The 18,488-nt window shown below is 44.5% G+C and overlaps 3 protein-coding genes across 4 annotated transcripts in view; 2 read left to right on the forward strand and 1 right to left on the reverse strand.

Annotated features, from left to right (window-relative positions):
* The first annotated feature begins 1,398 nt into the window (after nt 1-1,398).
* Nucleotides 1,399-8,865, forward strand: PHYHD1 (phytanoyl-CoA dioxygenase domain containing 1). 2 transcript variants are annotated; one of them, XM_009808456.2, is made up of 11 exons: nt 1,399-1,459; nt 2,286-2,444; nt 2,993-3,068; nt 3,193-3,240; nt 5,112-5,167; nt 5,350-5,412; nt 5,509-5,530; nt 5,893-6,021; nt 7,602-7,718; nt 7,866-7,992; nt 8,176-8,865. In XM_009808456.2, the coding sequence occupies exons 1-11, from the start codon at nt 1,427-1,429 to the stop codon at nt 8,219-8,221; spliced, it is 876 nt and encodes a 291-aa protein (XP_009806758.2). In that variant the 5' UTR covers nt 1,399-1,426; the 3' UTR covers nt 8,222-8,865. The 2 variants fall into 2 exon arrangements, with proteins under 2 accessions (XP_009806758.2, XP_009806759.2); XM_009808457.2 differs by lacking the exon at nt 5,350-5,412.
* Nucleotides 8,866-11,131: 2,266 nt separating this feature from the next.
* Nucleotides 11,132-13,063, reverse strand: DOLK (dolichol kinase). Its single transcript, XM_009808460.2, has one exon. It carries the CDS (start codon nt 12,964-12,966, stop codon nt 11,395-11,397), a length of 1,572 nt encoding a protein of 523 aa, XP_009806762.1. The 5' UTR covers nt 12,967-13,063; the 3' UTR covers nt 11,132-11,394.
* Nucleotides 13,064-16,271: 3,208 nt separating this feature from the next.
* NUP188 (nucleoporin 188) overlaps nt 16,272-18,488 on the forward strand; it is a 30,262-nt gene continuing 28,045 nt past the window's right edge. Inside the window, exons 1-2 of the mRNA XM_059828770.1 lie at nt 16,272-16,297; nt 18,210-18,264. Coding sequence (XP_059684753.1) covers nt 16,272-16,297; nt 18,210-18,264 — 81 coding nt within the window. The remainder of the gene's footprint in view (nt 16,298-18,209; nt 18,265-18,488) is intronic.

Genomic DNA, 18,488 nt, shown 5'->3' on the forward strand with positions numbered 1-18,488 from the left:
ACACCTTAAAAACATTTCAGCTTGTTCAGTTGGTGAGAGTCCTTTAACAGGAAGGAGGAATTACTTGATTATTTGAGTTTTGCAGCATTGGAGGTTGATTGTTTCCCCTCCATGTTTGTAGCCCAGTGATTAAATTCTCCGGCAAAATTTAGCTTTTTAAACTACCGAATTCACGTCCTCTTGTGTGCAGAGAAAAGCTTGAAAATAAGCTGTAAATACTCAAAAAGAGAAAATACTTATTTTTCCCCTTTTCATTAAAAAACAAAGCCAACCTTGAACAAGATGAAGAGGGATTTTTATCCAGAGTTGATTCCCTCACAAAATAGAGGTCTTTGTTTTTTCTAATAATATCTCTTCAAGATAGATTTTCAGTTGCTAGCAAATGTATTTGTAGACAAACACCTTCCCAGGAGCATTTTGCTCTCCTTCATTTTGTTGGGTGTCTTTTTTGGCTAGGTGAGTGATGCATAAAACTGCCCCCATGATGTTGTTACTTTGTAGAGTGCTGCTGAAAGGATGGGTTTGGTGTTTCCCACAAGAGCCAAACCGTTGGTGTTTTTTTTTTTTCTTCCCTCTGGAGAGGAAAACCTTCCCCAGGGATTCCTGTGCGATGGGAGGGATGTGTCGGCGGGGAGCGTCACTGCTGGGCTGGCATCTATTCTTTGCTCTTTTCTGCCTTTTCAAGCTAGTTTCTGCATTTTCTCTCTCTGGTTTGAGCTGTGGCTTTGGGTTCACCTATTCACACGCACATCTGGAGCTGCAGGAGAGAGAACCCAGCAAGTGAAGGTGTGCATCGCCCAAGAGCAGCTGTGAATGAAAATAACAGATAGGATCCCTATGAATTTTACCAAACCCTTAGTGAAAACTCTTTAGCTTTAACACCTTTTAGTCTGACGTTTGCCATCTCCGGGGCTGCTGAAGTCCCTTTCAGGTGAGTGTGCTGAAGCGCTGACAGAGCAAAAAGGGCTCTGTAGGAGTTTAAATTGCCACTTTAAATTTGTTTCAAAACTTTTAGATCTTTTAATCCCACTCGAATCTTATTTTACCTCCCTTATCTTATTTTACTGCTTTGCTTACCGTCTTAACTGCTCTGTTTTTAAATCTGGGTTATTAATTACAACCGTGATTCCTCCTTGGAGTTAAGTGAATCAAGTTTGTGATCGCACTTGAGCAAAACTTTTTTCTGCGCTTTAAGTAGCACCAAGAGCCAAAGCAAAACTCCGCAGCCCCAAATGTCCCTGCCAGGAACAAATGGCCAGAGATGGGGACACAATTCCTTGCGAGGCTGCTCCGCTGGCTGTGCAAGAGTCCGGCTGCCCAGCGCTTGCTGTTATCACATGCTGGGAAGAGGATCACGTGAAGAGGCGGGGAGTCAGTCCTGCAGAGCCTGGTGTTGCTGGTGAGATCCTGGGAGCTTTTGCCTCTGATGGCGTTTGTAACCCAGCATCAGATCCAAAAGGTAAGGAACGGCACCCCGGGGAAGGAGCATGTCTGTAGCGCAGGCGGGTGACACTACTTGTAAGATACGGTCACTGCTAGTTAACCTCTGATCAGGTCTAGCAAAGATCTGCTTTACAAGCACTTTATATTCTTCTCAGCTTCTTATCTTACACTCATTTTGAGTGTGTGAGGACCCTGTCATGGCTACAAACTCTTCCAGAGGGCAACTTGTCCCACAGAGCTCTTGGAGGAATTTTGCTTGTGCCCTTCTGTCTCTGCTGCTCAGCTCTCACCCTTGAAGTCGAAATCTGCCTGTCAAAGGCTAATCTCCAGGGTGTTCTATATAAAGAAACAGTAATGCCAACAGAGTTCACTTCATTTTGTGCGGGATTGTGTAGTCAACTGTGAGAAATCACCCAAGGATTTTTCCCTTAGAGAAAACAACGCTTTCCAGCTTGTAAAAGAATCTAATTCTTACTTGGAATCCAGGTATGACTGCTCTGATCATGTTAGCAGGATTTGTAATTTAATAGTTGCTGGTTGCTCATCTTAGATAAGATATCCTTAAGCCACAAAGGCTCTAGTGATCATATCTTCTCTGCTTTGTGGACTGAGGCGTTATTCTTAACTGTATGGAATCTAAGCCTGTTAATGAACTATCTTTTTTACAATAGAAACCCCTTCTGAAATTAAAAATTAAGAGCAGGTTGTCCAGCTGCAGAGCTGAAGTTGGGATGCTTTTTGCACTGAGCTGAGGCACAGCGAAGGGCCAGAACTGTTTTCTCTTGCTTTGTGCTGCTTCCCCCGAGGACTCTGGAGGAGCGCAGCCACCCTCTCTCTTCCAGTTCCGCAAGGATGGCTTCCTTGTCCTAGAGCATTTTTTCACCGCCGAGGAGTGTGACAGCATGAGGAACCAGATTCAGAGAATCATAGCGGAGATGGAAGTGCCACCGCACTGCCGCACCGAGTTCTCCACCAAGGAAGAGGAGCAGCTCCAGGCGCAGGTACCGAGAAGGGGAGGGCTGTCCCCGTCAGAGCGCTGGAAGGAGAAGGGGGAAAGGAAAAAGCAAATAGCTGCTCAGGATTCACTCTGAGGGAACATGACTCTTCTAACAGAACATAACACTGTGAGAGGCATTTGCTCTGCAGCTTTCTGCAAATGTCTGGTGGTGGCCAAAGGGCGAAGGAGGAGAGGATGCGTGAGGCTCTGCTCTGCTTTCAGCCCCCACAGCTAACGCCCCAGGTAGCCACAAGCAGCTCTCATAGATCACTTTGTACTTGTTCTGCAGACAGAAGATAGGTTATTTTCCGGGCAGCCAGCAAAAGAAAAGCAAGGGTAGCCTCTATGCGAGAGATTCTTGTAAAATCCGAACCAATGCCAAGAGATTTAGTATTGTGGAAAGCCTTTGTACGAGTGATTTCTACTGACTGTGTTTTGTTTTATGCTGCGGCCTGATGCGAGAAAGATGCAGGTGAGTATTAACGCTTTGATCAAAGGTTCATTTATGTTCTTACAAGGATACTATCTTTACTGGGCTCTTATCCCTGGCAGGGTAGCTCGGATTATTTCCTAACCAGTGGAGACAAGATTAGATTCTTCTTTGAGAAAGGCGTTTTGGATGAGAGAGGTAAGCTCTGGCCTGAGTTACAGCAGGGAGGGGACAGGAGAAGGCTGAGCGAGGGGCCAGGGGCCAGTTTCTAGCTTAGGGTTGATCCCTGCTTTGCAAACAATGTTGAATTCTTGTTTTGTAGGTAACTTTCTAATTCCAAAGGAGAAATCCATCAGCAAGATTGGCCACGGTATGTTTAAAGAATGGGGTTTTGAGAGGGATGGACAAAAGGGACATGTTTTCAGACATGAGGATTTCTCCAGACCTACTCGCTCTAAATAACCTTGGCCATCTGACTTGAAACCTTTCTGAGCAGAGAAGTAACTTCTTCCCTCTTCTGTTGCTTCTCTGTGCCTCCTGGGGACTACTGCATCAAATCTCTCAAACCTCACCCCTTCTTGCCATTGTGGCCGTGCAGCTCCTGTCTTCGCAGCCCCGGGCTGTCTTACCCTGGGTTTCTGCATTAAATTCTTCAACTTGATTTCTACACATCATTCTGCTTTTCCCCACATCGCTCTGTCACTGTCTCTGCAATTCTCTCCGTGTTGCCCCTCTCTCTCTCTGCTGTCAAAGGACTTCAAAATCTTCTGTTACGGTCCTTTACAAAAAAAACCCTTCAAGGAGGTTTTTCAGCTATGCATAGCTGAGAGTCACTGACGTGTGAAAGTTTGGACTTCAGCCCTTGTCTCTTTTATGTAAGAGATTGCTCTAACAAATTTACCACCTAAGACCGGTCATATTCAGTACAGATCAAACTGTCTTCCGTATCCTGTGCGGTGGTGGGTTGCCAACGCTGAAGCTGTCTTCCCTCCTTTGGTGTCACCAGCACCTTTTCTTTACTCTTACTGGTTTCAGTTTGACCTATTTCCTCTCTCCCAGCTACCAAACTTGCATTTTGATCCCTTTTGTTTTCAAACAATACATGGAAAACGAGAACAGGATTCACTGCATCTCCAAACACACGAACTTTGTTCAGATTAAACTTCGCTAAACTTGGAAATTCAGTACCGAGTGTTCTCAGCGCTTTGGTTTTCTCAGAAAAACACTCTCCCTCCTTCCACCCCCTGCCATTCTGTTATACTTTAGCTTTTCCCTGGGGGAAGTGAAAACAACTGTAGATGCCTGCTGACTCAGCAACTTAACAATTCAAAAGGCTTCTCTTGACTTATTTTCTGTAATTACTCCTTTTGGTCGAGTGTAGTCTCATCCCTTGCTCAGGAGCAGCCTCTGCTGGACCTGGTCATGGGTCCTCTGGGCAAATTCCATCATGATGAGATGGAGCCACGATTCCAAGACTTTGCTTTATGGTTTTATCAGAGCTGGGCTGTAGCTCTGACCCGCAGGCTGTGGGCCCCTGCGAAGGGCACCAAAGATAAGCCTTAGCTCATTTTTGCAGTAATAACTTTTCTGATAGGTCTTAAGAACTGTGTTTTCTAAAGGGTGAATTCAGCTATGTGCCTCAGGGTCATGTATAGTGGTGGTTGTGTTAGCATTTGCATAATATAATACTTAATCACATAATACTCAATTTTTGTTCGCTCTGTTAAACACTAATTTTTGTATAGCTGCAGCTTGTGGCCAGTGAGTGATTATATTTTTGGTTTCTAAAGAAGATTGTACAAATCTACAAGTGTTCTATCGCCTTAGGTGTGATAAGCCACGCGATAGAACGAGAGGAAACGGCCTCAAGTTGTGTCAGGGGAGGTTCAGGCTGGATATTAGGAAAAATTTCTTTACTGAGAGAGTGGTGAAGCACTGGAAGAGGCTGCCCAGGGAGGTGGTGGAGTCATCATCCCTGGAGGTGTTCAAAAAACGTGTAGACATGGCACTTCGGGACATGGTTTAGTGGGCATGGTGGGGTTGATGGTTGGTCTTGATGATCTTAAAGGTCTTTTCCAACCTGAATGATTCTGTGATTCTGTATATCCACTCTTGGGAGGGATGAAAGTTTCTGGCTGCAATTTATCTGCTTGGCTGTCACCTCTGCAGCTCATCATTGAGAGCTGCCAAGTTCCCTTCTGTTAATGAAATCTTCAGTCTGAGCCTTTTCTTTCCCCTTAGCTTTACATGCTTATGATCCTGTCTTCAAGCAAATCACCCACTGCTCCAAGGTGCAGGTGAGCTGTTACTGTTTCCTAGAACGGTCTGGGAAAAAAATGATGGAGTAGTTAATCTTAATTTTCTAGGCTCCCAAGGATAGTAATTTTGTCTGTAAAAGAAAATTTAAATATCTTCAAAGAACAATACTTTATAGTGTGCAGAAAACAACAAACATATATCTTGGAAAGTTTTCTTGCAGGAATTGGGAAGAAAACTAGGCCTTGAGAGACCAGTAGTTGTGCAAAGCATGTATATTTTCAAGGTACAGTAATTCAAGTCGTCTCGTCACTCAAGAAATAAGAGCCTGTTAGGTGGGAAGCTGTGAAACTCTTCACACATCACCTTTCTTTCTTTGCAGCAACCTGGCATTGGTGGTGAAGGTGAGATTCGTATTATCTCTGTATCACACTGCAGATAATACTCCTTTAGGAAAGGAATATCACCAGGAAAAAGGCTCAGAATCAGACTTAAGCCTGTGAGTTTTGTGGTCCAGACCTTAAAATTATTAAAAAGCACCCACGTTTTCCAGAAATGTTTCTACATCATATGCAACTTGAACAAAGAGCTACTTTTAGATTTGCAGCAGGCTGAAAGGTGGTATTTTTACGTAAGATTTAATGTGTGTGACAGAAGGGTGGGCAGGGTAGGTCAGGTCAAGTCAGGGAGAAGCAGCCCGCTCTCCTTCTAGCGGCACTGAATTCCTCAGGCATTAAAAGACCCTAACGGCCGTGTCCTGTTGCAGTGACCCCGCACCAGGATGCCACCTTCCTGCACACGGAGCCTTTGGGCAGAATCCTGGGGTTCTGGATTGCCCTGGAGGATGCCACGCGGGAGAACGGCTGCTTGTGGTTCATTCCCGGCTCCCACACCAGTAAGTCACAGTAGTTCGGTGCGTGCTGTGAAACGCGCTCCCTCGTCTTGATTAAGGGTGGGGGGTAACACGGGGAGTGTTATGTTCTCTGCATTGTGCAGTGCCTGCAGAAACACACTACTATTCTTGTTTGTTGAAAGGATGACTTTATTTACTACAAGGATCTCCCCCTGTGCTGTTGTCAAATCTACAATCACATTTTTCAGCAGGTTATTAACTGCTTCGCTTTGCTCTTGGCCGCCAGTCCATCACATGAGTCTAACTTAACGATGTTTTCTAACGAAAAATAGATAGTATATACAACTGACACTGTGTTTAGTTTTAAGTTGATATCTAGCCTAGAAACAAAGAATCCAGGGTACTGGGCCAAGGAGGGACAGTCCTCCTGAATTTTTATTTACTCCAGAACCTGTTAAGGGGAGGCCCATTAAAACTGCTCCTGAATCTTTTCTTTTCGCTTCAGTGAGAAGCTTCGCTCAGAAGCTTCCCCTGCAAGATTCAGTCTTCCTTGCTAAGCCACTGAGATTAAGATGTTGATGTAAGGAAGGTCTTAAACTACTGGGTCCTTTCTTCCTGTAGTGAAACAGGTCACTGCTACATGTTGGTGCTCCTTTCACTGTTTTGACTGCAGCCTTGAAAACGTTCATCAAGTCTGATCCGGACTGCAAAGAGTAATAATCCTCCTTTTGCCTTCCAGAGTAGGAATACACTGGGAAATCTCCCTTTTTTCTTTTTTCTTTTCCCCATCCACTCACAAAACTGTTTCTTTTCCAGGTTGCATCCCCTCCACAATGATCCCCTTTTTTGCCCTGGCCAATCAAATTTAGTCTTGACAGCGCTATGTCAGGGGAATAAAAATCCTCTTCCACACACACACACACAACTGTCAAATATTGGTCTGAATTTCAGTAAACAAGGAAAGCCTCCAAGTCTACGCAAGGATCATTTGGACACCACCCAAGCCATGGGCGAACTGTCAGTGTCCCAGGGGAACACACGGACAAAACCAGATCAGCACAGTCGTGTAATGGCTGTTGTGACCAATGGTAGTTGCTGTGTGTGCGTAACCACTATTGGATTACCAGCAGAGTTCCCTGTTTTTCACTACCTCTAGGTCACACTAATCCGCTTTAAACTGTTGCTCACCTAAGCATTCGCTCAGTGAGTGTAATCGTAGTTCTCTTACGACTTTTAAGGCACTCACCCCTCATAAATTCTGGAGTCAGCTGCACTCCAATTGCAATTTATGCTCTTCTAGAATGGAGAAATGGACCAAAGGTTGGCTTTGCATGAGTGTATGACTATTTGTGTTCCTAAAGGGCTATGTTGCAATGCACAGAAAGAGCCAGAAAGGCAAACAAAAGGCAGTTGTTTATCAGTTTCTGCCACAGCTGGAAAATCCTAAATCTTTGCTTAATGAAAAAAACCTACCCAAATTACTAAGGAAAAAAATTAATACACTGTAATTAATAAAGTTTCTATTGTTGCCAAGAGAAATCACAGATATTGTTCCTCTGCTGTGCAGAATGTAGCTAGCTGTTTCGGTTTTATGTGCGTTTGCTTATTTTGTGGATTTGCAGGTGGAATTACCCGAAGAATGGTCCGTGCAGCTCCAGGTACCTCAACATGTGTAGAGTTTGTAGGGTCAGAGCCAGCCTACGATGACAGCCAGTTCATACCTCTGCCTATAAGTAAAGGTAAAAACAATCCCCAAACAAGTCTGCTTTACAGCTCAAGAAAAACAACTGAGCTAAAATTGTATTTTAACACTTTCAGCTTCCCTTACATTTTAAAGCTGGCACTCACAATTCAAAAAAAGCCGTATGGATGTTTCTTTCAAACAGGTGGACTCATTCTCATCCATGGTGAAGTCGTCCATAAAAGTGAACTGAACAGCTCGGAGTCTTCTCGCCATGTGTTCACCTTCCATGTGATGGAAGCCAAAGACACCAGCTGGAGCAAAGAGAACTGGTAAGGTCGCCATCCTAACAAGCAGCTGAGGAAACTAGAGCTTTTCAATGCAATAGCCAGGATAAACTTTTATTAGTGGTCTTGCGTGTTTCTGTTCGTAGTACCTCAGTCAGCATTGGTTTCATACCCATAGAACCGGAATAGCCTCTGAAGTTTCGTTTTTACCTCTTCCTTACTTCCTAGGCTCCAGCCAACTCCCGAACTGCCTTTTCCATCACTCTACACTTGAAGTTAGTGATTGGCTTCTGGAGTCAACAGCTGATCAATATCCCTTTCTGATCGTTTGTTCACGTTCCCTTTAAATAGAACTTTCACTAGATCAGCTCTCAAGATTAATTTATCCTCTTCTCAGAACGAAGACCCTTGACACAGCCAAATACACCTGCATTTAGACAGAAGGTTCTACTACAGCATGAGCCCTGCGACCATGAGAATAGTTGCCCAGTCCCTTTGGTAAGGAGACTTCTTCAGTCTTGAGAATAGACCATTAAAGACCATTGCACCTTGACTGGGACCAGTTAAGAAATATTTCTTGCAGATACTCTATTTTCTTCTGTTTAAGTCAAGAGCCTGCCTAGTGCATTTTTTGGCTGTGTTGATCCCAGCAATGCAGGTGAACATGTCATGTGAAGATGGCTGATTTTTACCCTTGTTTGAATAATAGTGATTAAAAATTATCCTATTCTGGGCAAAATGAAGCAGGAAGTCTACTTTTGTAATCAAACTTCTAAGTATTTCAAGCAAACTGTAGCTGAGTGTTTGATCTCTGGGCGTGTTGTTAAAAAAATACTACAGTTCTTAAAGATTCACGTTGAAATTATGAAAACAAACCCCAATCAAACTCCTAACATTTAAATAAAAAAATAGAAATTCTCCTTTTCATCTCCCTCATCTTTTCTTTGAGGAAGACGCAGTGTGACCTGCTCCCAACAGATGGGGCCAGTGCAAAATTGTCTGATGACCCATTTGAACTCAATGTGCGTAAGAACAATTACTATCCCCCAAACCCCAACAAAACCAAACCAGCTTACAGCAAGGTGAAACCTAGAGAATGTTAAGAAACATAAGTTCCATCTGAGGCAAGCTCAAGCCTGTATCCTAAACTGAGCAGAAGCCGTGTAGGTGTAATTCCACTGGCAACCCTGAGACACGAGCCCGGCATCATCAATGCACTAATTACATCGCAGTAACCTTAAGACTGTGCGGAGTCCTGGCAGAGTGAGCCCCAGCTCTTACTGGCTCATACCTTTCGAAAGTATTGCCTGTCTCTGGCATTTGTTTGATGTGAAATAGTCAAATTTGGTTTCTTTACGGCAAGAAGTTCCCTTTCAGCCCTTCGGGCTTTGCTGGGCAATGCAGAATAGGTTCTGTACGGCAAAGAATTCATCACAGGGGAACGATCAGGTGGCTGTTGTAGGAATTAGGAAGCTGGGTCATGGCAACAGCAGTAACCTTGAGTTCAAAGCTTCTGCAGGTACAGCTGCTGCCCTCCCCTACCTTTTCTACAGTTTGTTTGAAAGCTGTGAGTGGGGTGGAGGGAAAGTAACTTCCTTTCATGTCATAAAATAGCACCAGAGTCAGTCGTGAAGCCTGTGGCTCGTGATGGAAGCAGCTGAAGCTTTTTCCATGTCTCTCCCTTAGAAGAGTTAATAATTTAGAATAGCACCTTTCTGCTGAGGAGTGATAGTTTGTCCTCTGATTATACGCACCACTACCTGCAATGTACAAAACCGCCTAGTTCAAGTGCACACAGAAAAGCAAGAAGCTGGACTGGATTTGCAGGATTTCCTGTTAAATGTGGAGGAAACTCAGTCTAGCGCAATTATCGAGTTTGGTTTCCTACAAAGAGTATCTGACAATTTTTTGCGTTATTAACCAAAACCGACTCTGGGCAATTTTGACATCCTCAGGAAAAGCAGTATCAAATCTCAGGAGCCCTGCCCAGGCAGGGGGGTAAATTGGGCAATGCTGCCTCTCAGCTATTCGAGTCCCGGCTTGTCACAGGGACAAACACAATATTAGATTCTGGGGCCAATTTCGCTGGCTGGGTCTGCTGGCCCAGCGCATTAGTTTCACTCCACCCCCAGTCTTATTCTCACTCCTAAGACACAGTCTCAGGGCTAGGACTGCAGCGGAGTATTGTGTAAGCTATCTTGGACTCGCACAAAACTGTTCCCAAAAGTGAATAAAAAGTGTCAAAAGTTAACTTCATCCTGCAAACAAGAATCTTGGAATGCAACTATTCTGCTTGGATGCTTCTCAGGGGAAGGGAAGAGGCAGGGAGGACGCGCGGATGTGTCGTCTTCTAACGGACACTGAGGAAACTGGTGAGAAGAGATTGTCAATACAGAAGTGTTTAATACATAAAAATTAGGTGGCTGCTTTGGCCACAACATGGTAGTTAAAATTCTAATTAAATGGACAGGATTAAATGGCTTTACTCAATTTGTTGACAGAAGCAATTTTATAAATTATTTGATTAAACATCTAGCTGAAAAAATGTGAAAAGTAGGAAACTACAGTAGTATTAAAGAAGTTTATTGACTTTAACAGACTTTCTGCTTTCATGATTAATGTGTAATTAGTTTTTTTCTGTGACTTTGCTTACATCTTCTTCCCCTATATTGAATGCTATTCCAAATGAATTTAGCGATTAAAATCTTGAAGATAAAACATTTTTCTTGTTGCATAAATCTCCAGGGCTAAAACTGCAACTCTCTTATTAGTACTGTTTGGAATAAACAGTCTCTTACATTCTCAAACCTCCTGCACCCGCCCCGGATAAACTTAGCTACGACAGCTATGGAATTTGAAGTCGTGTTCATACATGGCAGTGCATTAGTATGGCTCTTGTTGACGGTGACGGGATATATTGGGACAGTTGTATTCACTCTGTGTAGATGGTGGCCACCGTCATTATAAAACATGCTTTAAATGGTGCTTATACAGAAATGAGGAGTTTGCATATGCAGTAATACAAGATGTCAGGGCTCAGTACAGTAAAACAAGTTTTGGCTCTGATGAAATATAGAGGTGGCAATCTGGGAGGTTTCCTTTTTTTTTCCCCCTCTCATTGACTTACCTCTTACTCCTCTACCTCCTTTACCTCTGAGCACCCAGAAGAGACATAAAAATAGCATTTGTGTTTAATAATCCAATTTACAAGTCACATTTGTGTTCTTGTGAGAACATCGATCAACTCGTGCTGTTTTGAACAGGGGAAAAAAAACAAGACCAAAACAAAACCTTTATTTTAAATAGGTCTTTTTCATTTCTGTTTTTAACAATTTTATCTGCTGTACCAAAAGCAGTGTTTAGATCAGCTTTGACGTCTCATTACAGTGCATGTTCTGTTACCACTTTTCACTAGAAAGGGAGAAACCTCTGTTCCTGGAAGTGCTTCTAAGCCATAAACATTATCTGGAGGTAGAGAGGCAACAGCAGATTATCGATTTGGGTAGTATAAGCTTCCAAAAGAGAAACTAAACTCACAGATGCCAGAATCCAGGCATAGCTGGAGTTCAGATTCACGCTGCTGTCAAAGATCAGAATAAGAGCCACAGCAATGATCTGAGCAAAAATAGCTGTCATTGTCCCTTCAAAGGTCTTCTTTGTTCCTGGCCATTTGATTTCCCCCATTGTACTACCAAAAACGGAGGCAATAGTGTCTCCTACCCCTACTGCCAGTACCCCAGAGTAGGGGACCAGTGCTCCTGCCCCAGACAAGGTCCCTTTAGGAGCACACGACCTGGGGAACAACCACACTGGGAGGGACATGCCAAGGAGGAGATAAATATGAGTCAAGATTAGAGGTCCACTGTCTCTTTCATCCAAGAAGAGAGACAGCAAATGCCTAAGGGTTTGGCCAAATGGTTTGATCCTGAAGTACCGAATATACTCTAAGAAGATAAACACTGCCAGACACAGTACTGCAGCAACGTAGAGAAGCTGGCGGTCATAAATTAGTCCAGGAACGTAAGTAGCTACAACAATGAAATGGAAATATTTCCTGGTAATAGTTGAGGCCTGGTGTTTTTTAGATTCGGATGATCTCTTAGCATTCTGGTAGAAAACTACGCCACATGCTGAAGCAGCCAAAAAGGTCCAATATACAAGAAGGTAAACTCTTGTCTGTGTCTGAAACAGAAACTGGAGTAGCCAGAACAAAGGGTTTCTCCGGATCAGTCGGTACAGCCAAGGCATGATGACCCCTAAGCCTAGCACCGCTGTCATCATGTGGAAAAACATGGAGGAGATCCACGTACCCGAATCCATGAAAATGAAGAGCACAGTGAAAAAAAGCCCAAGAAGAACAACTCCAACAACTGCTACCAGAAGAAAAAAGTCTATGGGATCACCTCTGCCCTCGATTACATTCAGTGAGCGTTTAATGAGCTGATTGAGAACAAAACTTATACCTCCGAGAACTAGCAATGCTTCTCCAGGAGTAAAACATCGCGGCAACAAGTACAGCAAGATCATACTGAGGTAGACAAAAATTAGCAGCACTTCTAGGACCTCTATCACTTCTGAAACAGTCAAAGAGTGCTTCATAGTATAGATAATTATACTGCCAGCAACACCAGTAAGTATGCAAGTGTTGGTTGGCACAGGTTTTGTGATGCCAACCGCTATTACAGACAGAAAGAGAGCAACCAGCATGCCAGTGGAAGCTACAACTATGCCAAAACGTTCAAAGTACACAATGCCAGCAGACTTGCACCTCTCCTTCATTGCTATCCCCAACAAGGGGATGACCATGCTAGCTGGCAGGAGGCCACTGTTTGCTGCTGTACGGAACTGGAATACAGCCCCACCCAGCTGGAGCAGACGGTCCCATTTGAACTGGACATAAAAAGCCTGGACAGCGAGAGCAACAGCGCACCAGGAATACCGGTCCCACACCACTGTGTGCACAAAGAGAACGATGACGAACACGATCAGGGATTCCACCAGCACTGGTTTGTTTAACATGATTCCAGTCCAACGTGGCTCAAGCTTCTGAAATCCTTCTCAGGAGTCCTGATGTGCTCAAGAGTTGTCCATTAGGAAAAATTCCCTTTCATGCTACTGCAATTCCTATTTAAAAAAAAAAGCAAACAATTAAAGCAACTATTGGAAAAGCTAAAGTTTTTGCACAGCTGTTTTGTTCTTAAGCTCAATTTAAACTGTAGTTATGTGCCAACTGTTAATGTCAACACACAAGTGAATAAAAAAATAAAACCACTGAGGTAATGGAGGAGCCAAAACTGTTATCCCCCTCTGAGAATCAGAGAAGTCAGCCTGCAGTGACGGAAACGAACCACTGAATATGGGGGTATTCAGATACAGTTTTAAATATTTCTATTGCAGTGTCTTTGAATTGAAATGTGAAACAAACAAGCCATAAATATTCCCAAAAGGCTTCATTGTGATGGTGTGAATTTGAAATATAGTTAATTTGAAAGTTTAAAAGTAATTTTAGAACCTAATTTTGTATGTGGTTTTCACCGTATTTTTACAGAATGTTCCTCCTTTTAAGTATTTCTCCTCCCACTGCTGTGTAAAACCCCCTACGTACCTCTTCTCTCCTGTTACTGGTGTTATGATTGAATATGTCCACTACTGCAGCAGCTGTTTTATAACGCTACATAGTATTTACAATAGAATTAGGAAAGAAAACATCACAATTGTTAAAAAACCTGCCAAATGACATACTTTATCTAATTTTGATCTATTACCAGAACTGTCAAGATAAGCTAAGTTGGAGATCAGAGCACAGAAAAATGAAATGAACAGACCTCATCTTGCCTGTAGCCATGACAGGATGTTCATCACATCCTTAGTATTGAGCAGCTTAATTTGTTTTGCTTCTACAGCACTGCTGGGTGATATTTGTTACAAAGATATCTATTCTAAAATATGCTTCTAGTCCATCTTGACGTATTGGCAATATTCCATTCAACTCTAGGATGTGCTGTAGCCATAGGATTTAACTATTATAGAGCTTCATATGTGAGTAAATGAGTCTGATTTATTCTTCCTTAGTTTTAAAGAAAGGTATTGGCTTCATTTCTCTTTAACCCATAGCACAGCCTCCTCCCCCTGTCAGCTATCTTGAGTCCCATTTTCCAAGCGAGAACCCTGCATTGCTGTTCTACATAGACTCTAGATCTGTACAAATAAGTGGAATATTTTAATGTTAGTCAGTCATTAATGACACTACACAAATATTCGCAAGTCTCATCCCCAAAATGCATCATTACTTTATGATTTGTTTAACCTCTGCTATGCACTATTTTCCTCAAATTCTTCAAGAGTAAGTAAACCTTGTAAGCCATTCTTGGTCATGATCTAAAGCTGTCGTTGTTTTCTATATCCCCTTACTCCCTTGTCTTACTAACATTTACTGCATTTACAGCACTCCGCCTTCTCTGAATCAAGGCTCCCAGCCAATGACAGCTGCACTGCAAACTAAACTTTCCTTTAAACTTTTGGACTATAAGATAAATAGTTGAGATAATCAGCAATGCACATAATGACTCTATTAGGTTAAATCATATCTTATCATCTTCGAAGTACTGTGGGCATTCACAATGTTGTGCAATTCTCACCAACATTTATTGCTTTCCAACAACCTTTATTTCTCCTTATCCATAACCTGATGTTATGTCTTAGCTTATGTAAGCAAATGCCATTATACTGGCATCTCTTCTGGGTCCTTTGAAGATAGCAGTTTCTGTATTTCTGTTGGCAATAGAATGGCTGACCCAGTTGTACGTACCCCTGCCGGATAAGATATCTCCAGCTGAAACTTTGGATTGCTTCATCTGTTCTGGCCCATGCATAAGCCGATTGGCAGCAAACTTATTGAATTCTGCTCCCCCAGTCTCATTACTAATATCTACATTAGCTCCCTCATGGAAGACTAGAACTTTAAATAAAGTTCTGTTTTCAGTTTTCATCCAGTGTTGAATGGTGTCACCAGATTATAAAGCCTACAGAGGTCTCAGTAGTAACATTACAGAGTAACTATTAAAGTTTGTACCATCAAACTCCCTTACACTGTGGGTCTGGAGCATTTAGTTATTTATGACTTTTACTGAAAACTCTTAATTATTAATAGATTGCTTTTTGGCATCCTTATTTGTATAGCCAATACTGGATTGCCAAACAACTTCATTACATTTTCTGTTGCTATACAGCTAGATCAGGCCAAGTGTAGTCTTTTTGCCATCACAATTAATTGTTTAAACAGAACAGGAGAAGAATTAATCATATAGTCAATAAAACAGAACTAGTATGGGCAATATCTGGCTGTGGTTCTGGGGTCCCTCTCCTTGTTCTTTCTGAGCACAGGGGAGGGGGAAGCTTAAGGCGTATTTGAGAAGAGGCAGGGTAAATACCACACGCTAGCCAAAGAGTGAAAAAGACTTCCCACTCAGCCTGGCAACTTTAAGGTTGCAACCCAGCTCTTGCATCAATAACGACAGACGCCAGCTTGCCCCAGCAGGCAGCCTGCCAGCCGGGCTATAGGCCGAGGAAGAGTTTCACCCCATGGAACGCGGGTCTCCTACTCCAATGCAGCAGCTTCGAAAGCCGCTGACCTGTGGAGTTGCAACACGATGTGTTTCACCGCCGAATTATTTCATTTTCTTGTACCTGCTGCAGTTCCCTCCTCCACACCTTCGTTCAGGTAACGTGAAGCTCCTCAGCACTCCCGCTCGCTCACACCGAACGGGACCCATCGCCCCCCGTTTCAAGCCGGACTAAGCGTTTTCTGCCCGATCCGTAAGCTGCATCCCGGCTGCTCTGGGCGGGGAAACTTCCCCCTGCCGTGCTCCCAAACGCCCGGTAGCCCTCGCCTCGCTGCAGCACCTGCCTCCTCCCTCTCTTCCCCGTGTCCCCCGCAGCGCTGCGGCTCGTCCTTCCGCGCCGCCCTCCGCCCCCTCTCCCCCGCAGCCCCGGCCCCCTGCAACCCGGCCTTCGCTACTGGGAAGCCGCGGCGGGGATGGCGGCCGCAACAGCCCCCGGAAGGTCTCGGAGCCGCTGCCCGGGTGAGCCCCGGGTCCCGCCGAGGAGCTGCGGCCTTCCCCACCCGCCCGCCCCCCCGCAGCCCAGGAGCCGAGCGCGCACCGACCTCACAGGACGCCGCCATCTTGGCGCTGCCGTCCGTCACATGACCCGACCCGCCGGAGAGGAGGCCGGAGGCGGAGCGCCGGCCACACCACGTGATGCCGGCGCCGGGGAGGAGGGTGGGGACGACTCCGTGCGGCGGGTCACGTGAGAGGGGAGCGAAGATGGCGGCGGGCGGGCTGTGCGCGAGGTGCGGGGATGCGGCGGCGGCTGCTCCGGTGGGGGGGGTGTGTGGGGGGGGAAGGCGGGGGCGGCCCCATCCCTCGTTGCGCGCGGGCCCCCCTCCCCAGGACGGGTCGGGGGGGCGGAGAGGGGCCCCGCGGGGAGGGGGGGAGCGGGGCGGGGAGGGTTAACGGCAGCGGGGCCCGCGCCGGCCTGGCCCCGCCCCCCGCGCGCGCAGCGAGGCCCCGCCCCGTCTGTCTCTGAGGGGCCCCTCGGGGACCCCCCAGGCGGCGAGATTTCGGTGTCGGTAGTGACTTCCCAGTGCATCTGCGTTTCTTTTGTTCTGCCGTGTTGTAAAGGATGACGCGTTGACTGGAGCTCTTCAGAAGCCGTTGCTTTTGCCAGGCCGAAGTCTCGGTTGGCGCTGGCTCTTCAGAGGCGTCTGTCAGACCTCCCAGGCCCCGGAGTTGCTCTCCTCAGGTGCAGAGCGTTCCAGGGTTGATTGTCACCTTTTGGACAACTCTTTGCCAGTACAAAAATCAGAATAGAGATGTGAAGATGTATAAGGGAAGCTATTCAGTGAATGCCGGGTTCCATCGTCACTTTAGATCGGTGCCTTCGTTTGTCCTGAGCGCTTTTTTTGACATTTATTGTAACATTTTTAGACTCAGGAGTGTTCCTAGATGTCTAATTTTTTTTAAATTAATGTCTGTAAGCCCTAATGGGGACAAGAACACCACTGTTACGTGTGATCGCATAAAGAGAGCTTTCCTTCCTTAGCCGTCTTGGAGCCTAATTAACGAACTGGCAACAAACCGTGGTCTGTTCATTCACAGAAGGGGTTAGGAGGGAATGAAAAGTAGAAGGGTTTGCTCTGCAAGGCTGGTGCGCAGTTCTGCAATGTGATTCTTTTCGTGGTAAAATTCGGTGGCCTTTCGGTGCTCTGTGTGGGCGGGAGAGGTTGCACCCACAGCTGGTTGCTGACCAAGTCATGGGGACGTTCGTTAGCGTCTACACAGGGAGGCGCACCTAACTATCGAGGAATTAGCAGGTAGAAATTATGCTGGTAGGTGTACTGGAAATAATAGGTCTTATCATGTAAGTGGCACCATGTGTCAGAAGTTGCAGATGACTTTCACTGCCATAGCGAGTTATTTTGATGATGCTATTCTAAAATTAAGTTAATGATTGTTTTTGCCTTTGTAGACAGTCTTTGTGTGGGGAACTGTGGTGTTTAACTCCTGGTTTGTATTATGTTGCTATCAAATCAGCATTTGTCTAAGTTCCTGAAATATTCTTTTTGGCAAACGTCCTTTTTCAGAGCTGTTGTAGGGACACTCATTTTTCTAGGTGCATATGCCAGGGCCAGGATTTGATTTGTAATACCTTACAGTGCAGATTGGCTTTTCTACAGGGTTCTCGGGTGGAAACAAGAAGCCAAGGGTAAATGTTCTGAAGACCTCTAGCAAATCATTCTACCTTATGTAAAGGTGTTGCAGTTTTCCACTTCACCCAGTTTTATGTTCCATTTAGAGTGAAGGATGAAACTGTTATGGAATAATTTGTTTGGAGGAGAGCACTGAATGTAACTGAATAAAATATTGCTCTATACTTCCATTAGGTTTCTTTTTACTAACCTCAAGCATCCAATTAGCAAAATCAAATTGAGCTAATAAACTGATATAAATGTGATGCTTTTTTAATATGAGTTTGCAAGCATTGCTATATCCGTTGTAACGCTCTTTGGGTCTTTCCTGGTTTCTCCCAGGACGTCTGAAACTGGTCAGCTAAAAACCAGTGTTCCTTAAATCAGTTTTCTTATACTGCAGTGTGATCTGCTCTGAGTTTCAAATTGCAGGTTTGAAAAGGTGTAAGCTGAACGGAGGCCTGAAATAGTGTTCATCATTAAAATACTCTCCACCTTTTCTTTTCATATACAGGAGCAGCAGAGAATTATGGACAATTCTTCTGGGCAGATCAGCTTTAAGAGAACCAGTAAGTCTGTGTCTTCCTAAGCAGGTTTGCCTGTCACTGAATGGACTCCGTAGCCAAATATATAATTTGTACATCTGTTTGCATATTAGTGAAAATATGTTTTGCTGCTTTTCCCTCTTCCTCAGTGCGATTTTTGTTCCTCTGTTTCCGCTACTTGTTCATTCTTCCACTCCTTGTTTATAGCTGCTTCATGAACTACCTGGAAGGGTGTATGTGAAAAGGTG

Source organism: Gavia stellata, chromosome 24 (assembly GCF_030936135.1).
Source record: "Gavia stellata isolate bGavSte3 chromosome 24, bGavSte3.hap2, whole genome shotgun sequence".
NCBI classification, from domain to species: Eukaryota; Metazoa; Chordata; class Aves; order Gaviiformes; family Gaviidae; genus Gavia; species Gavia stellata.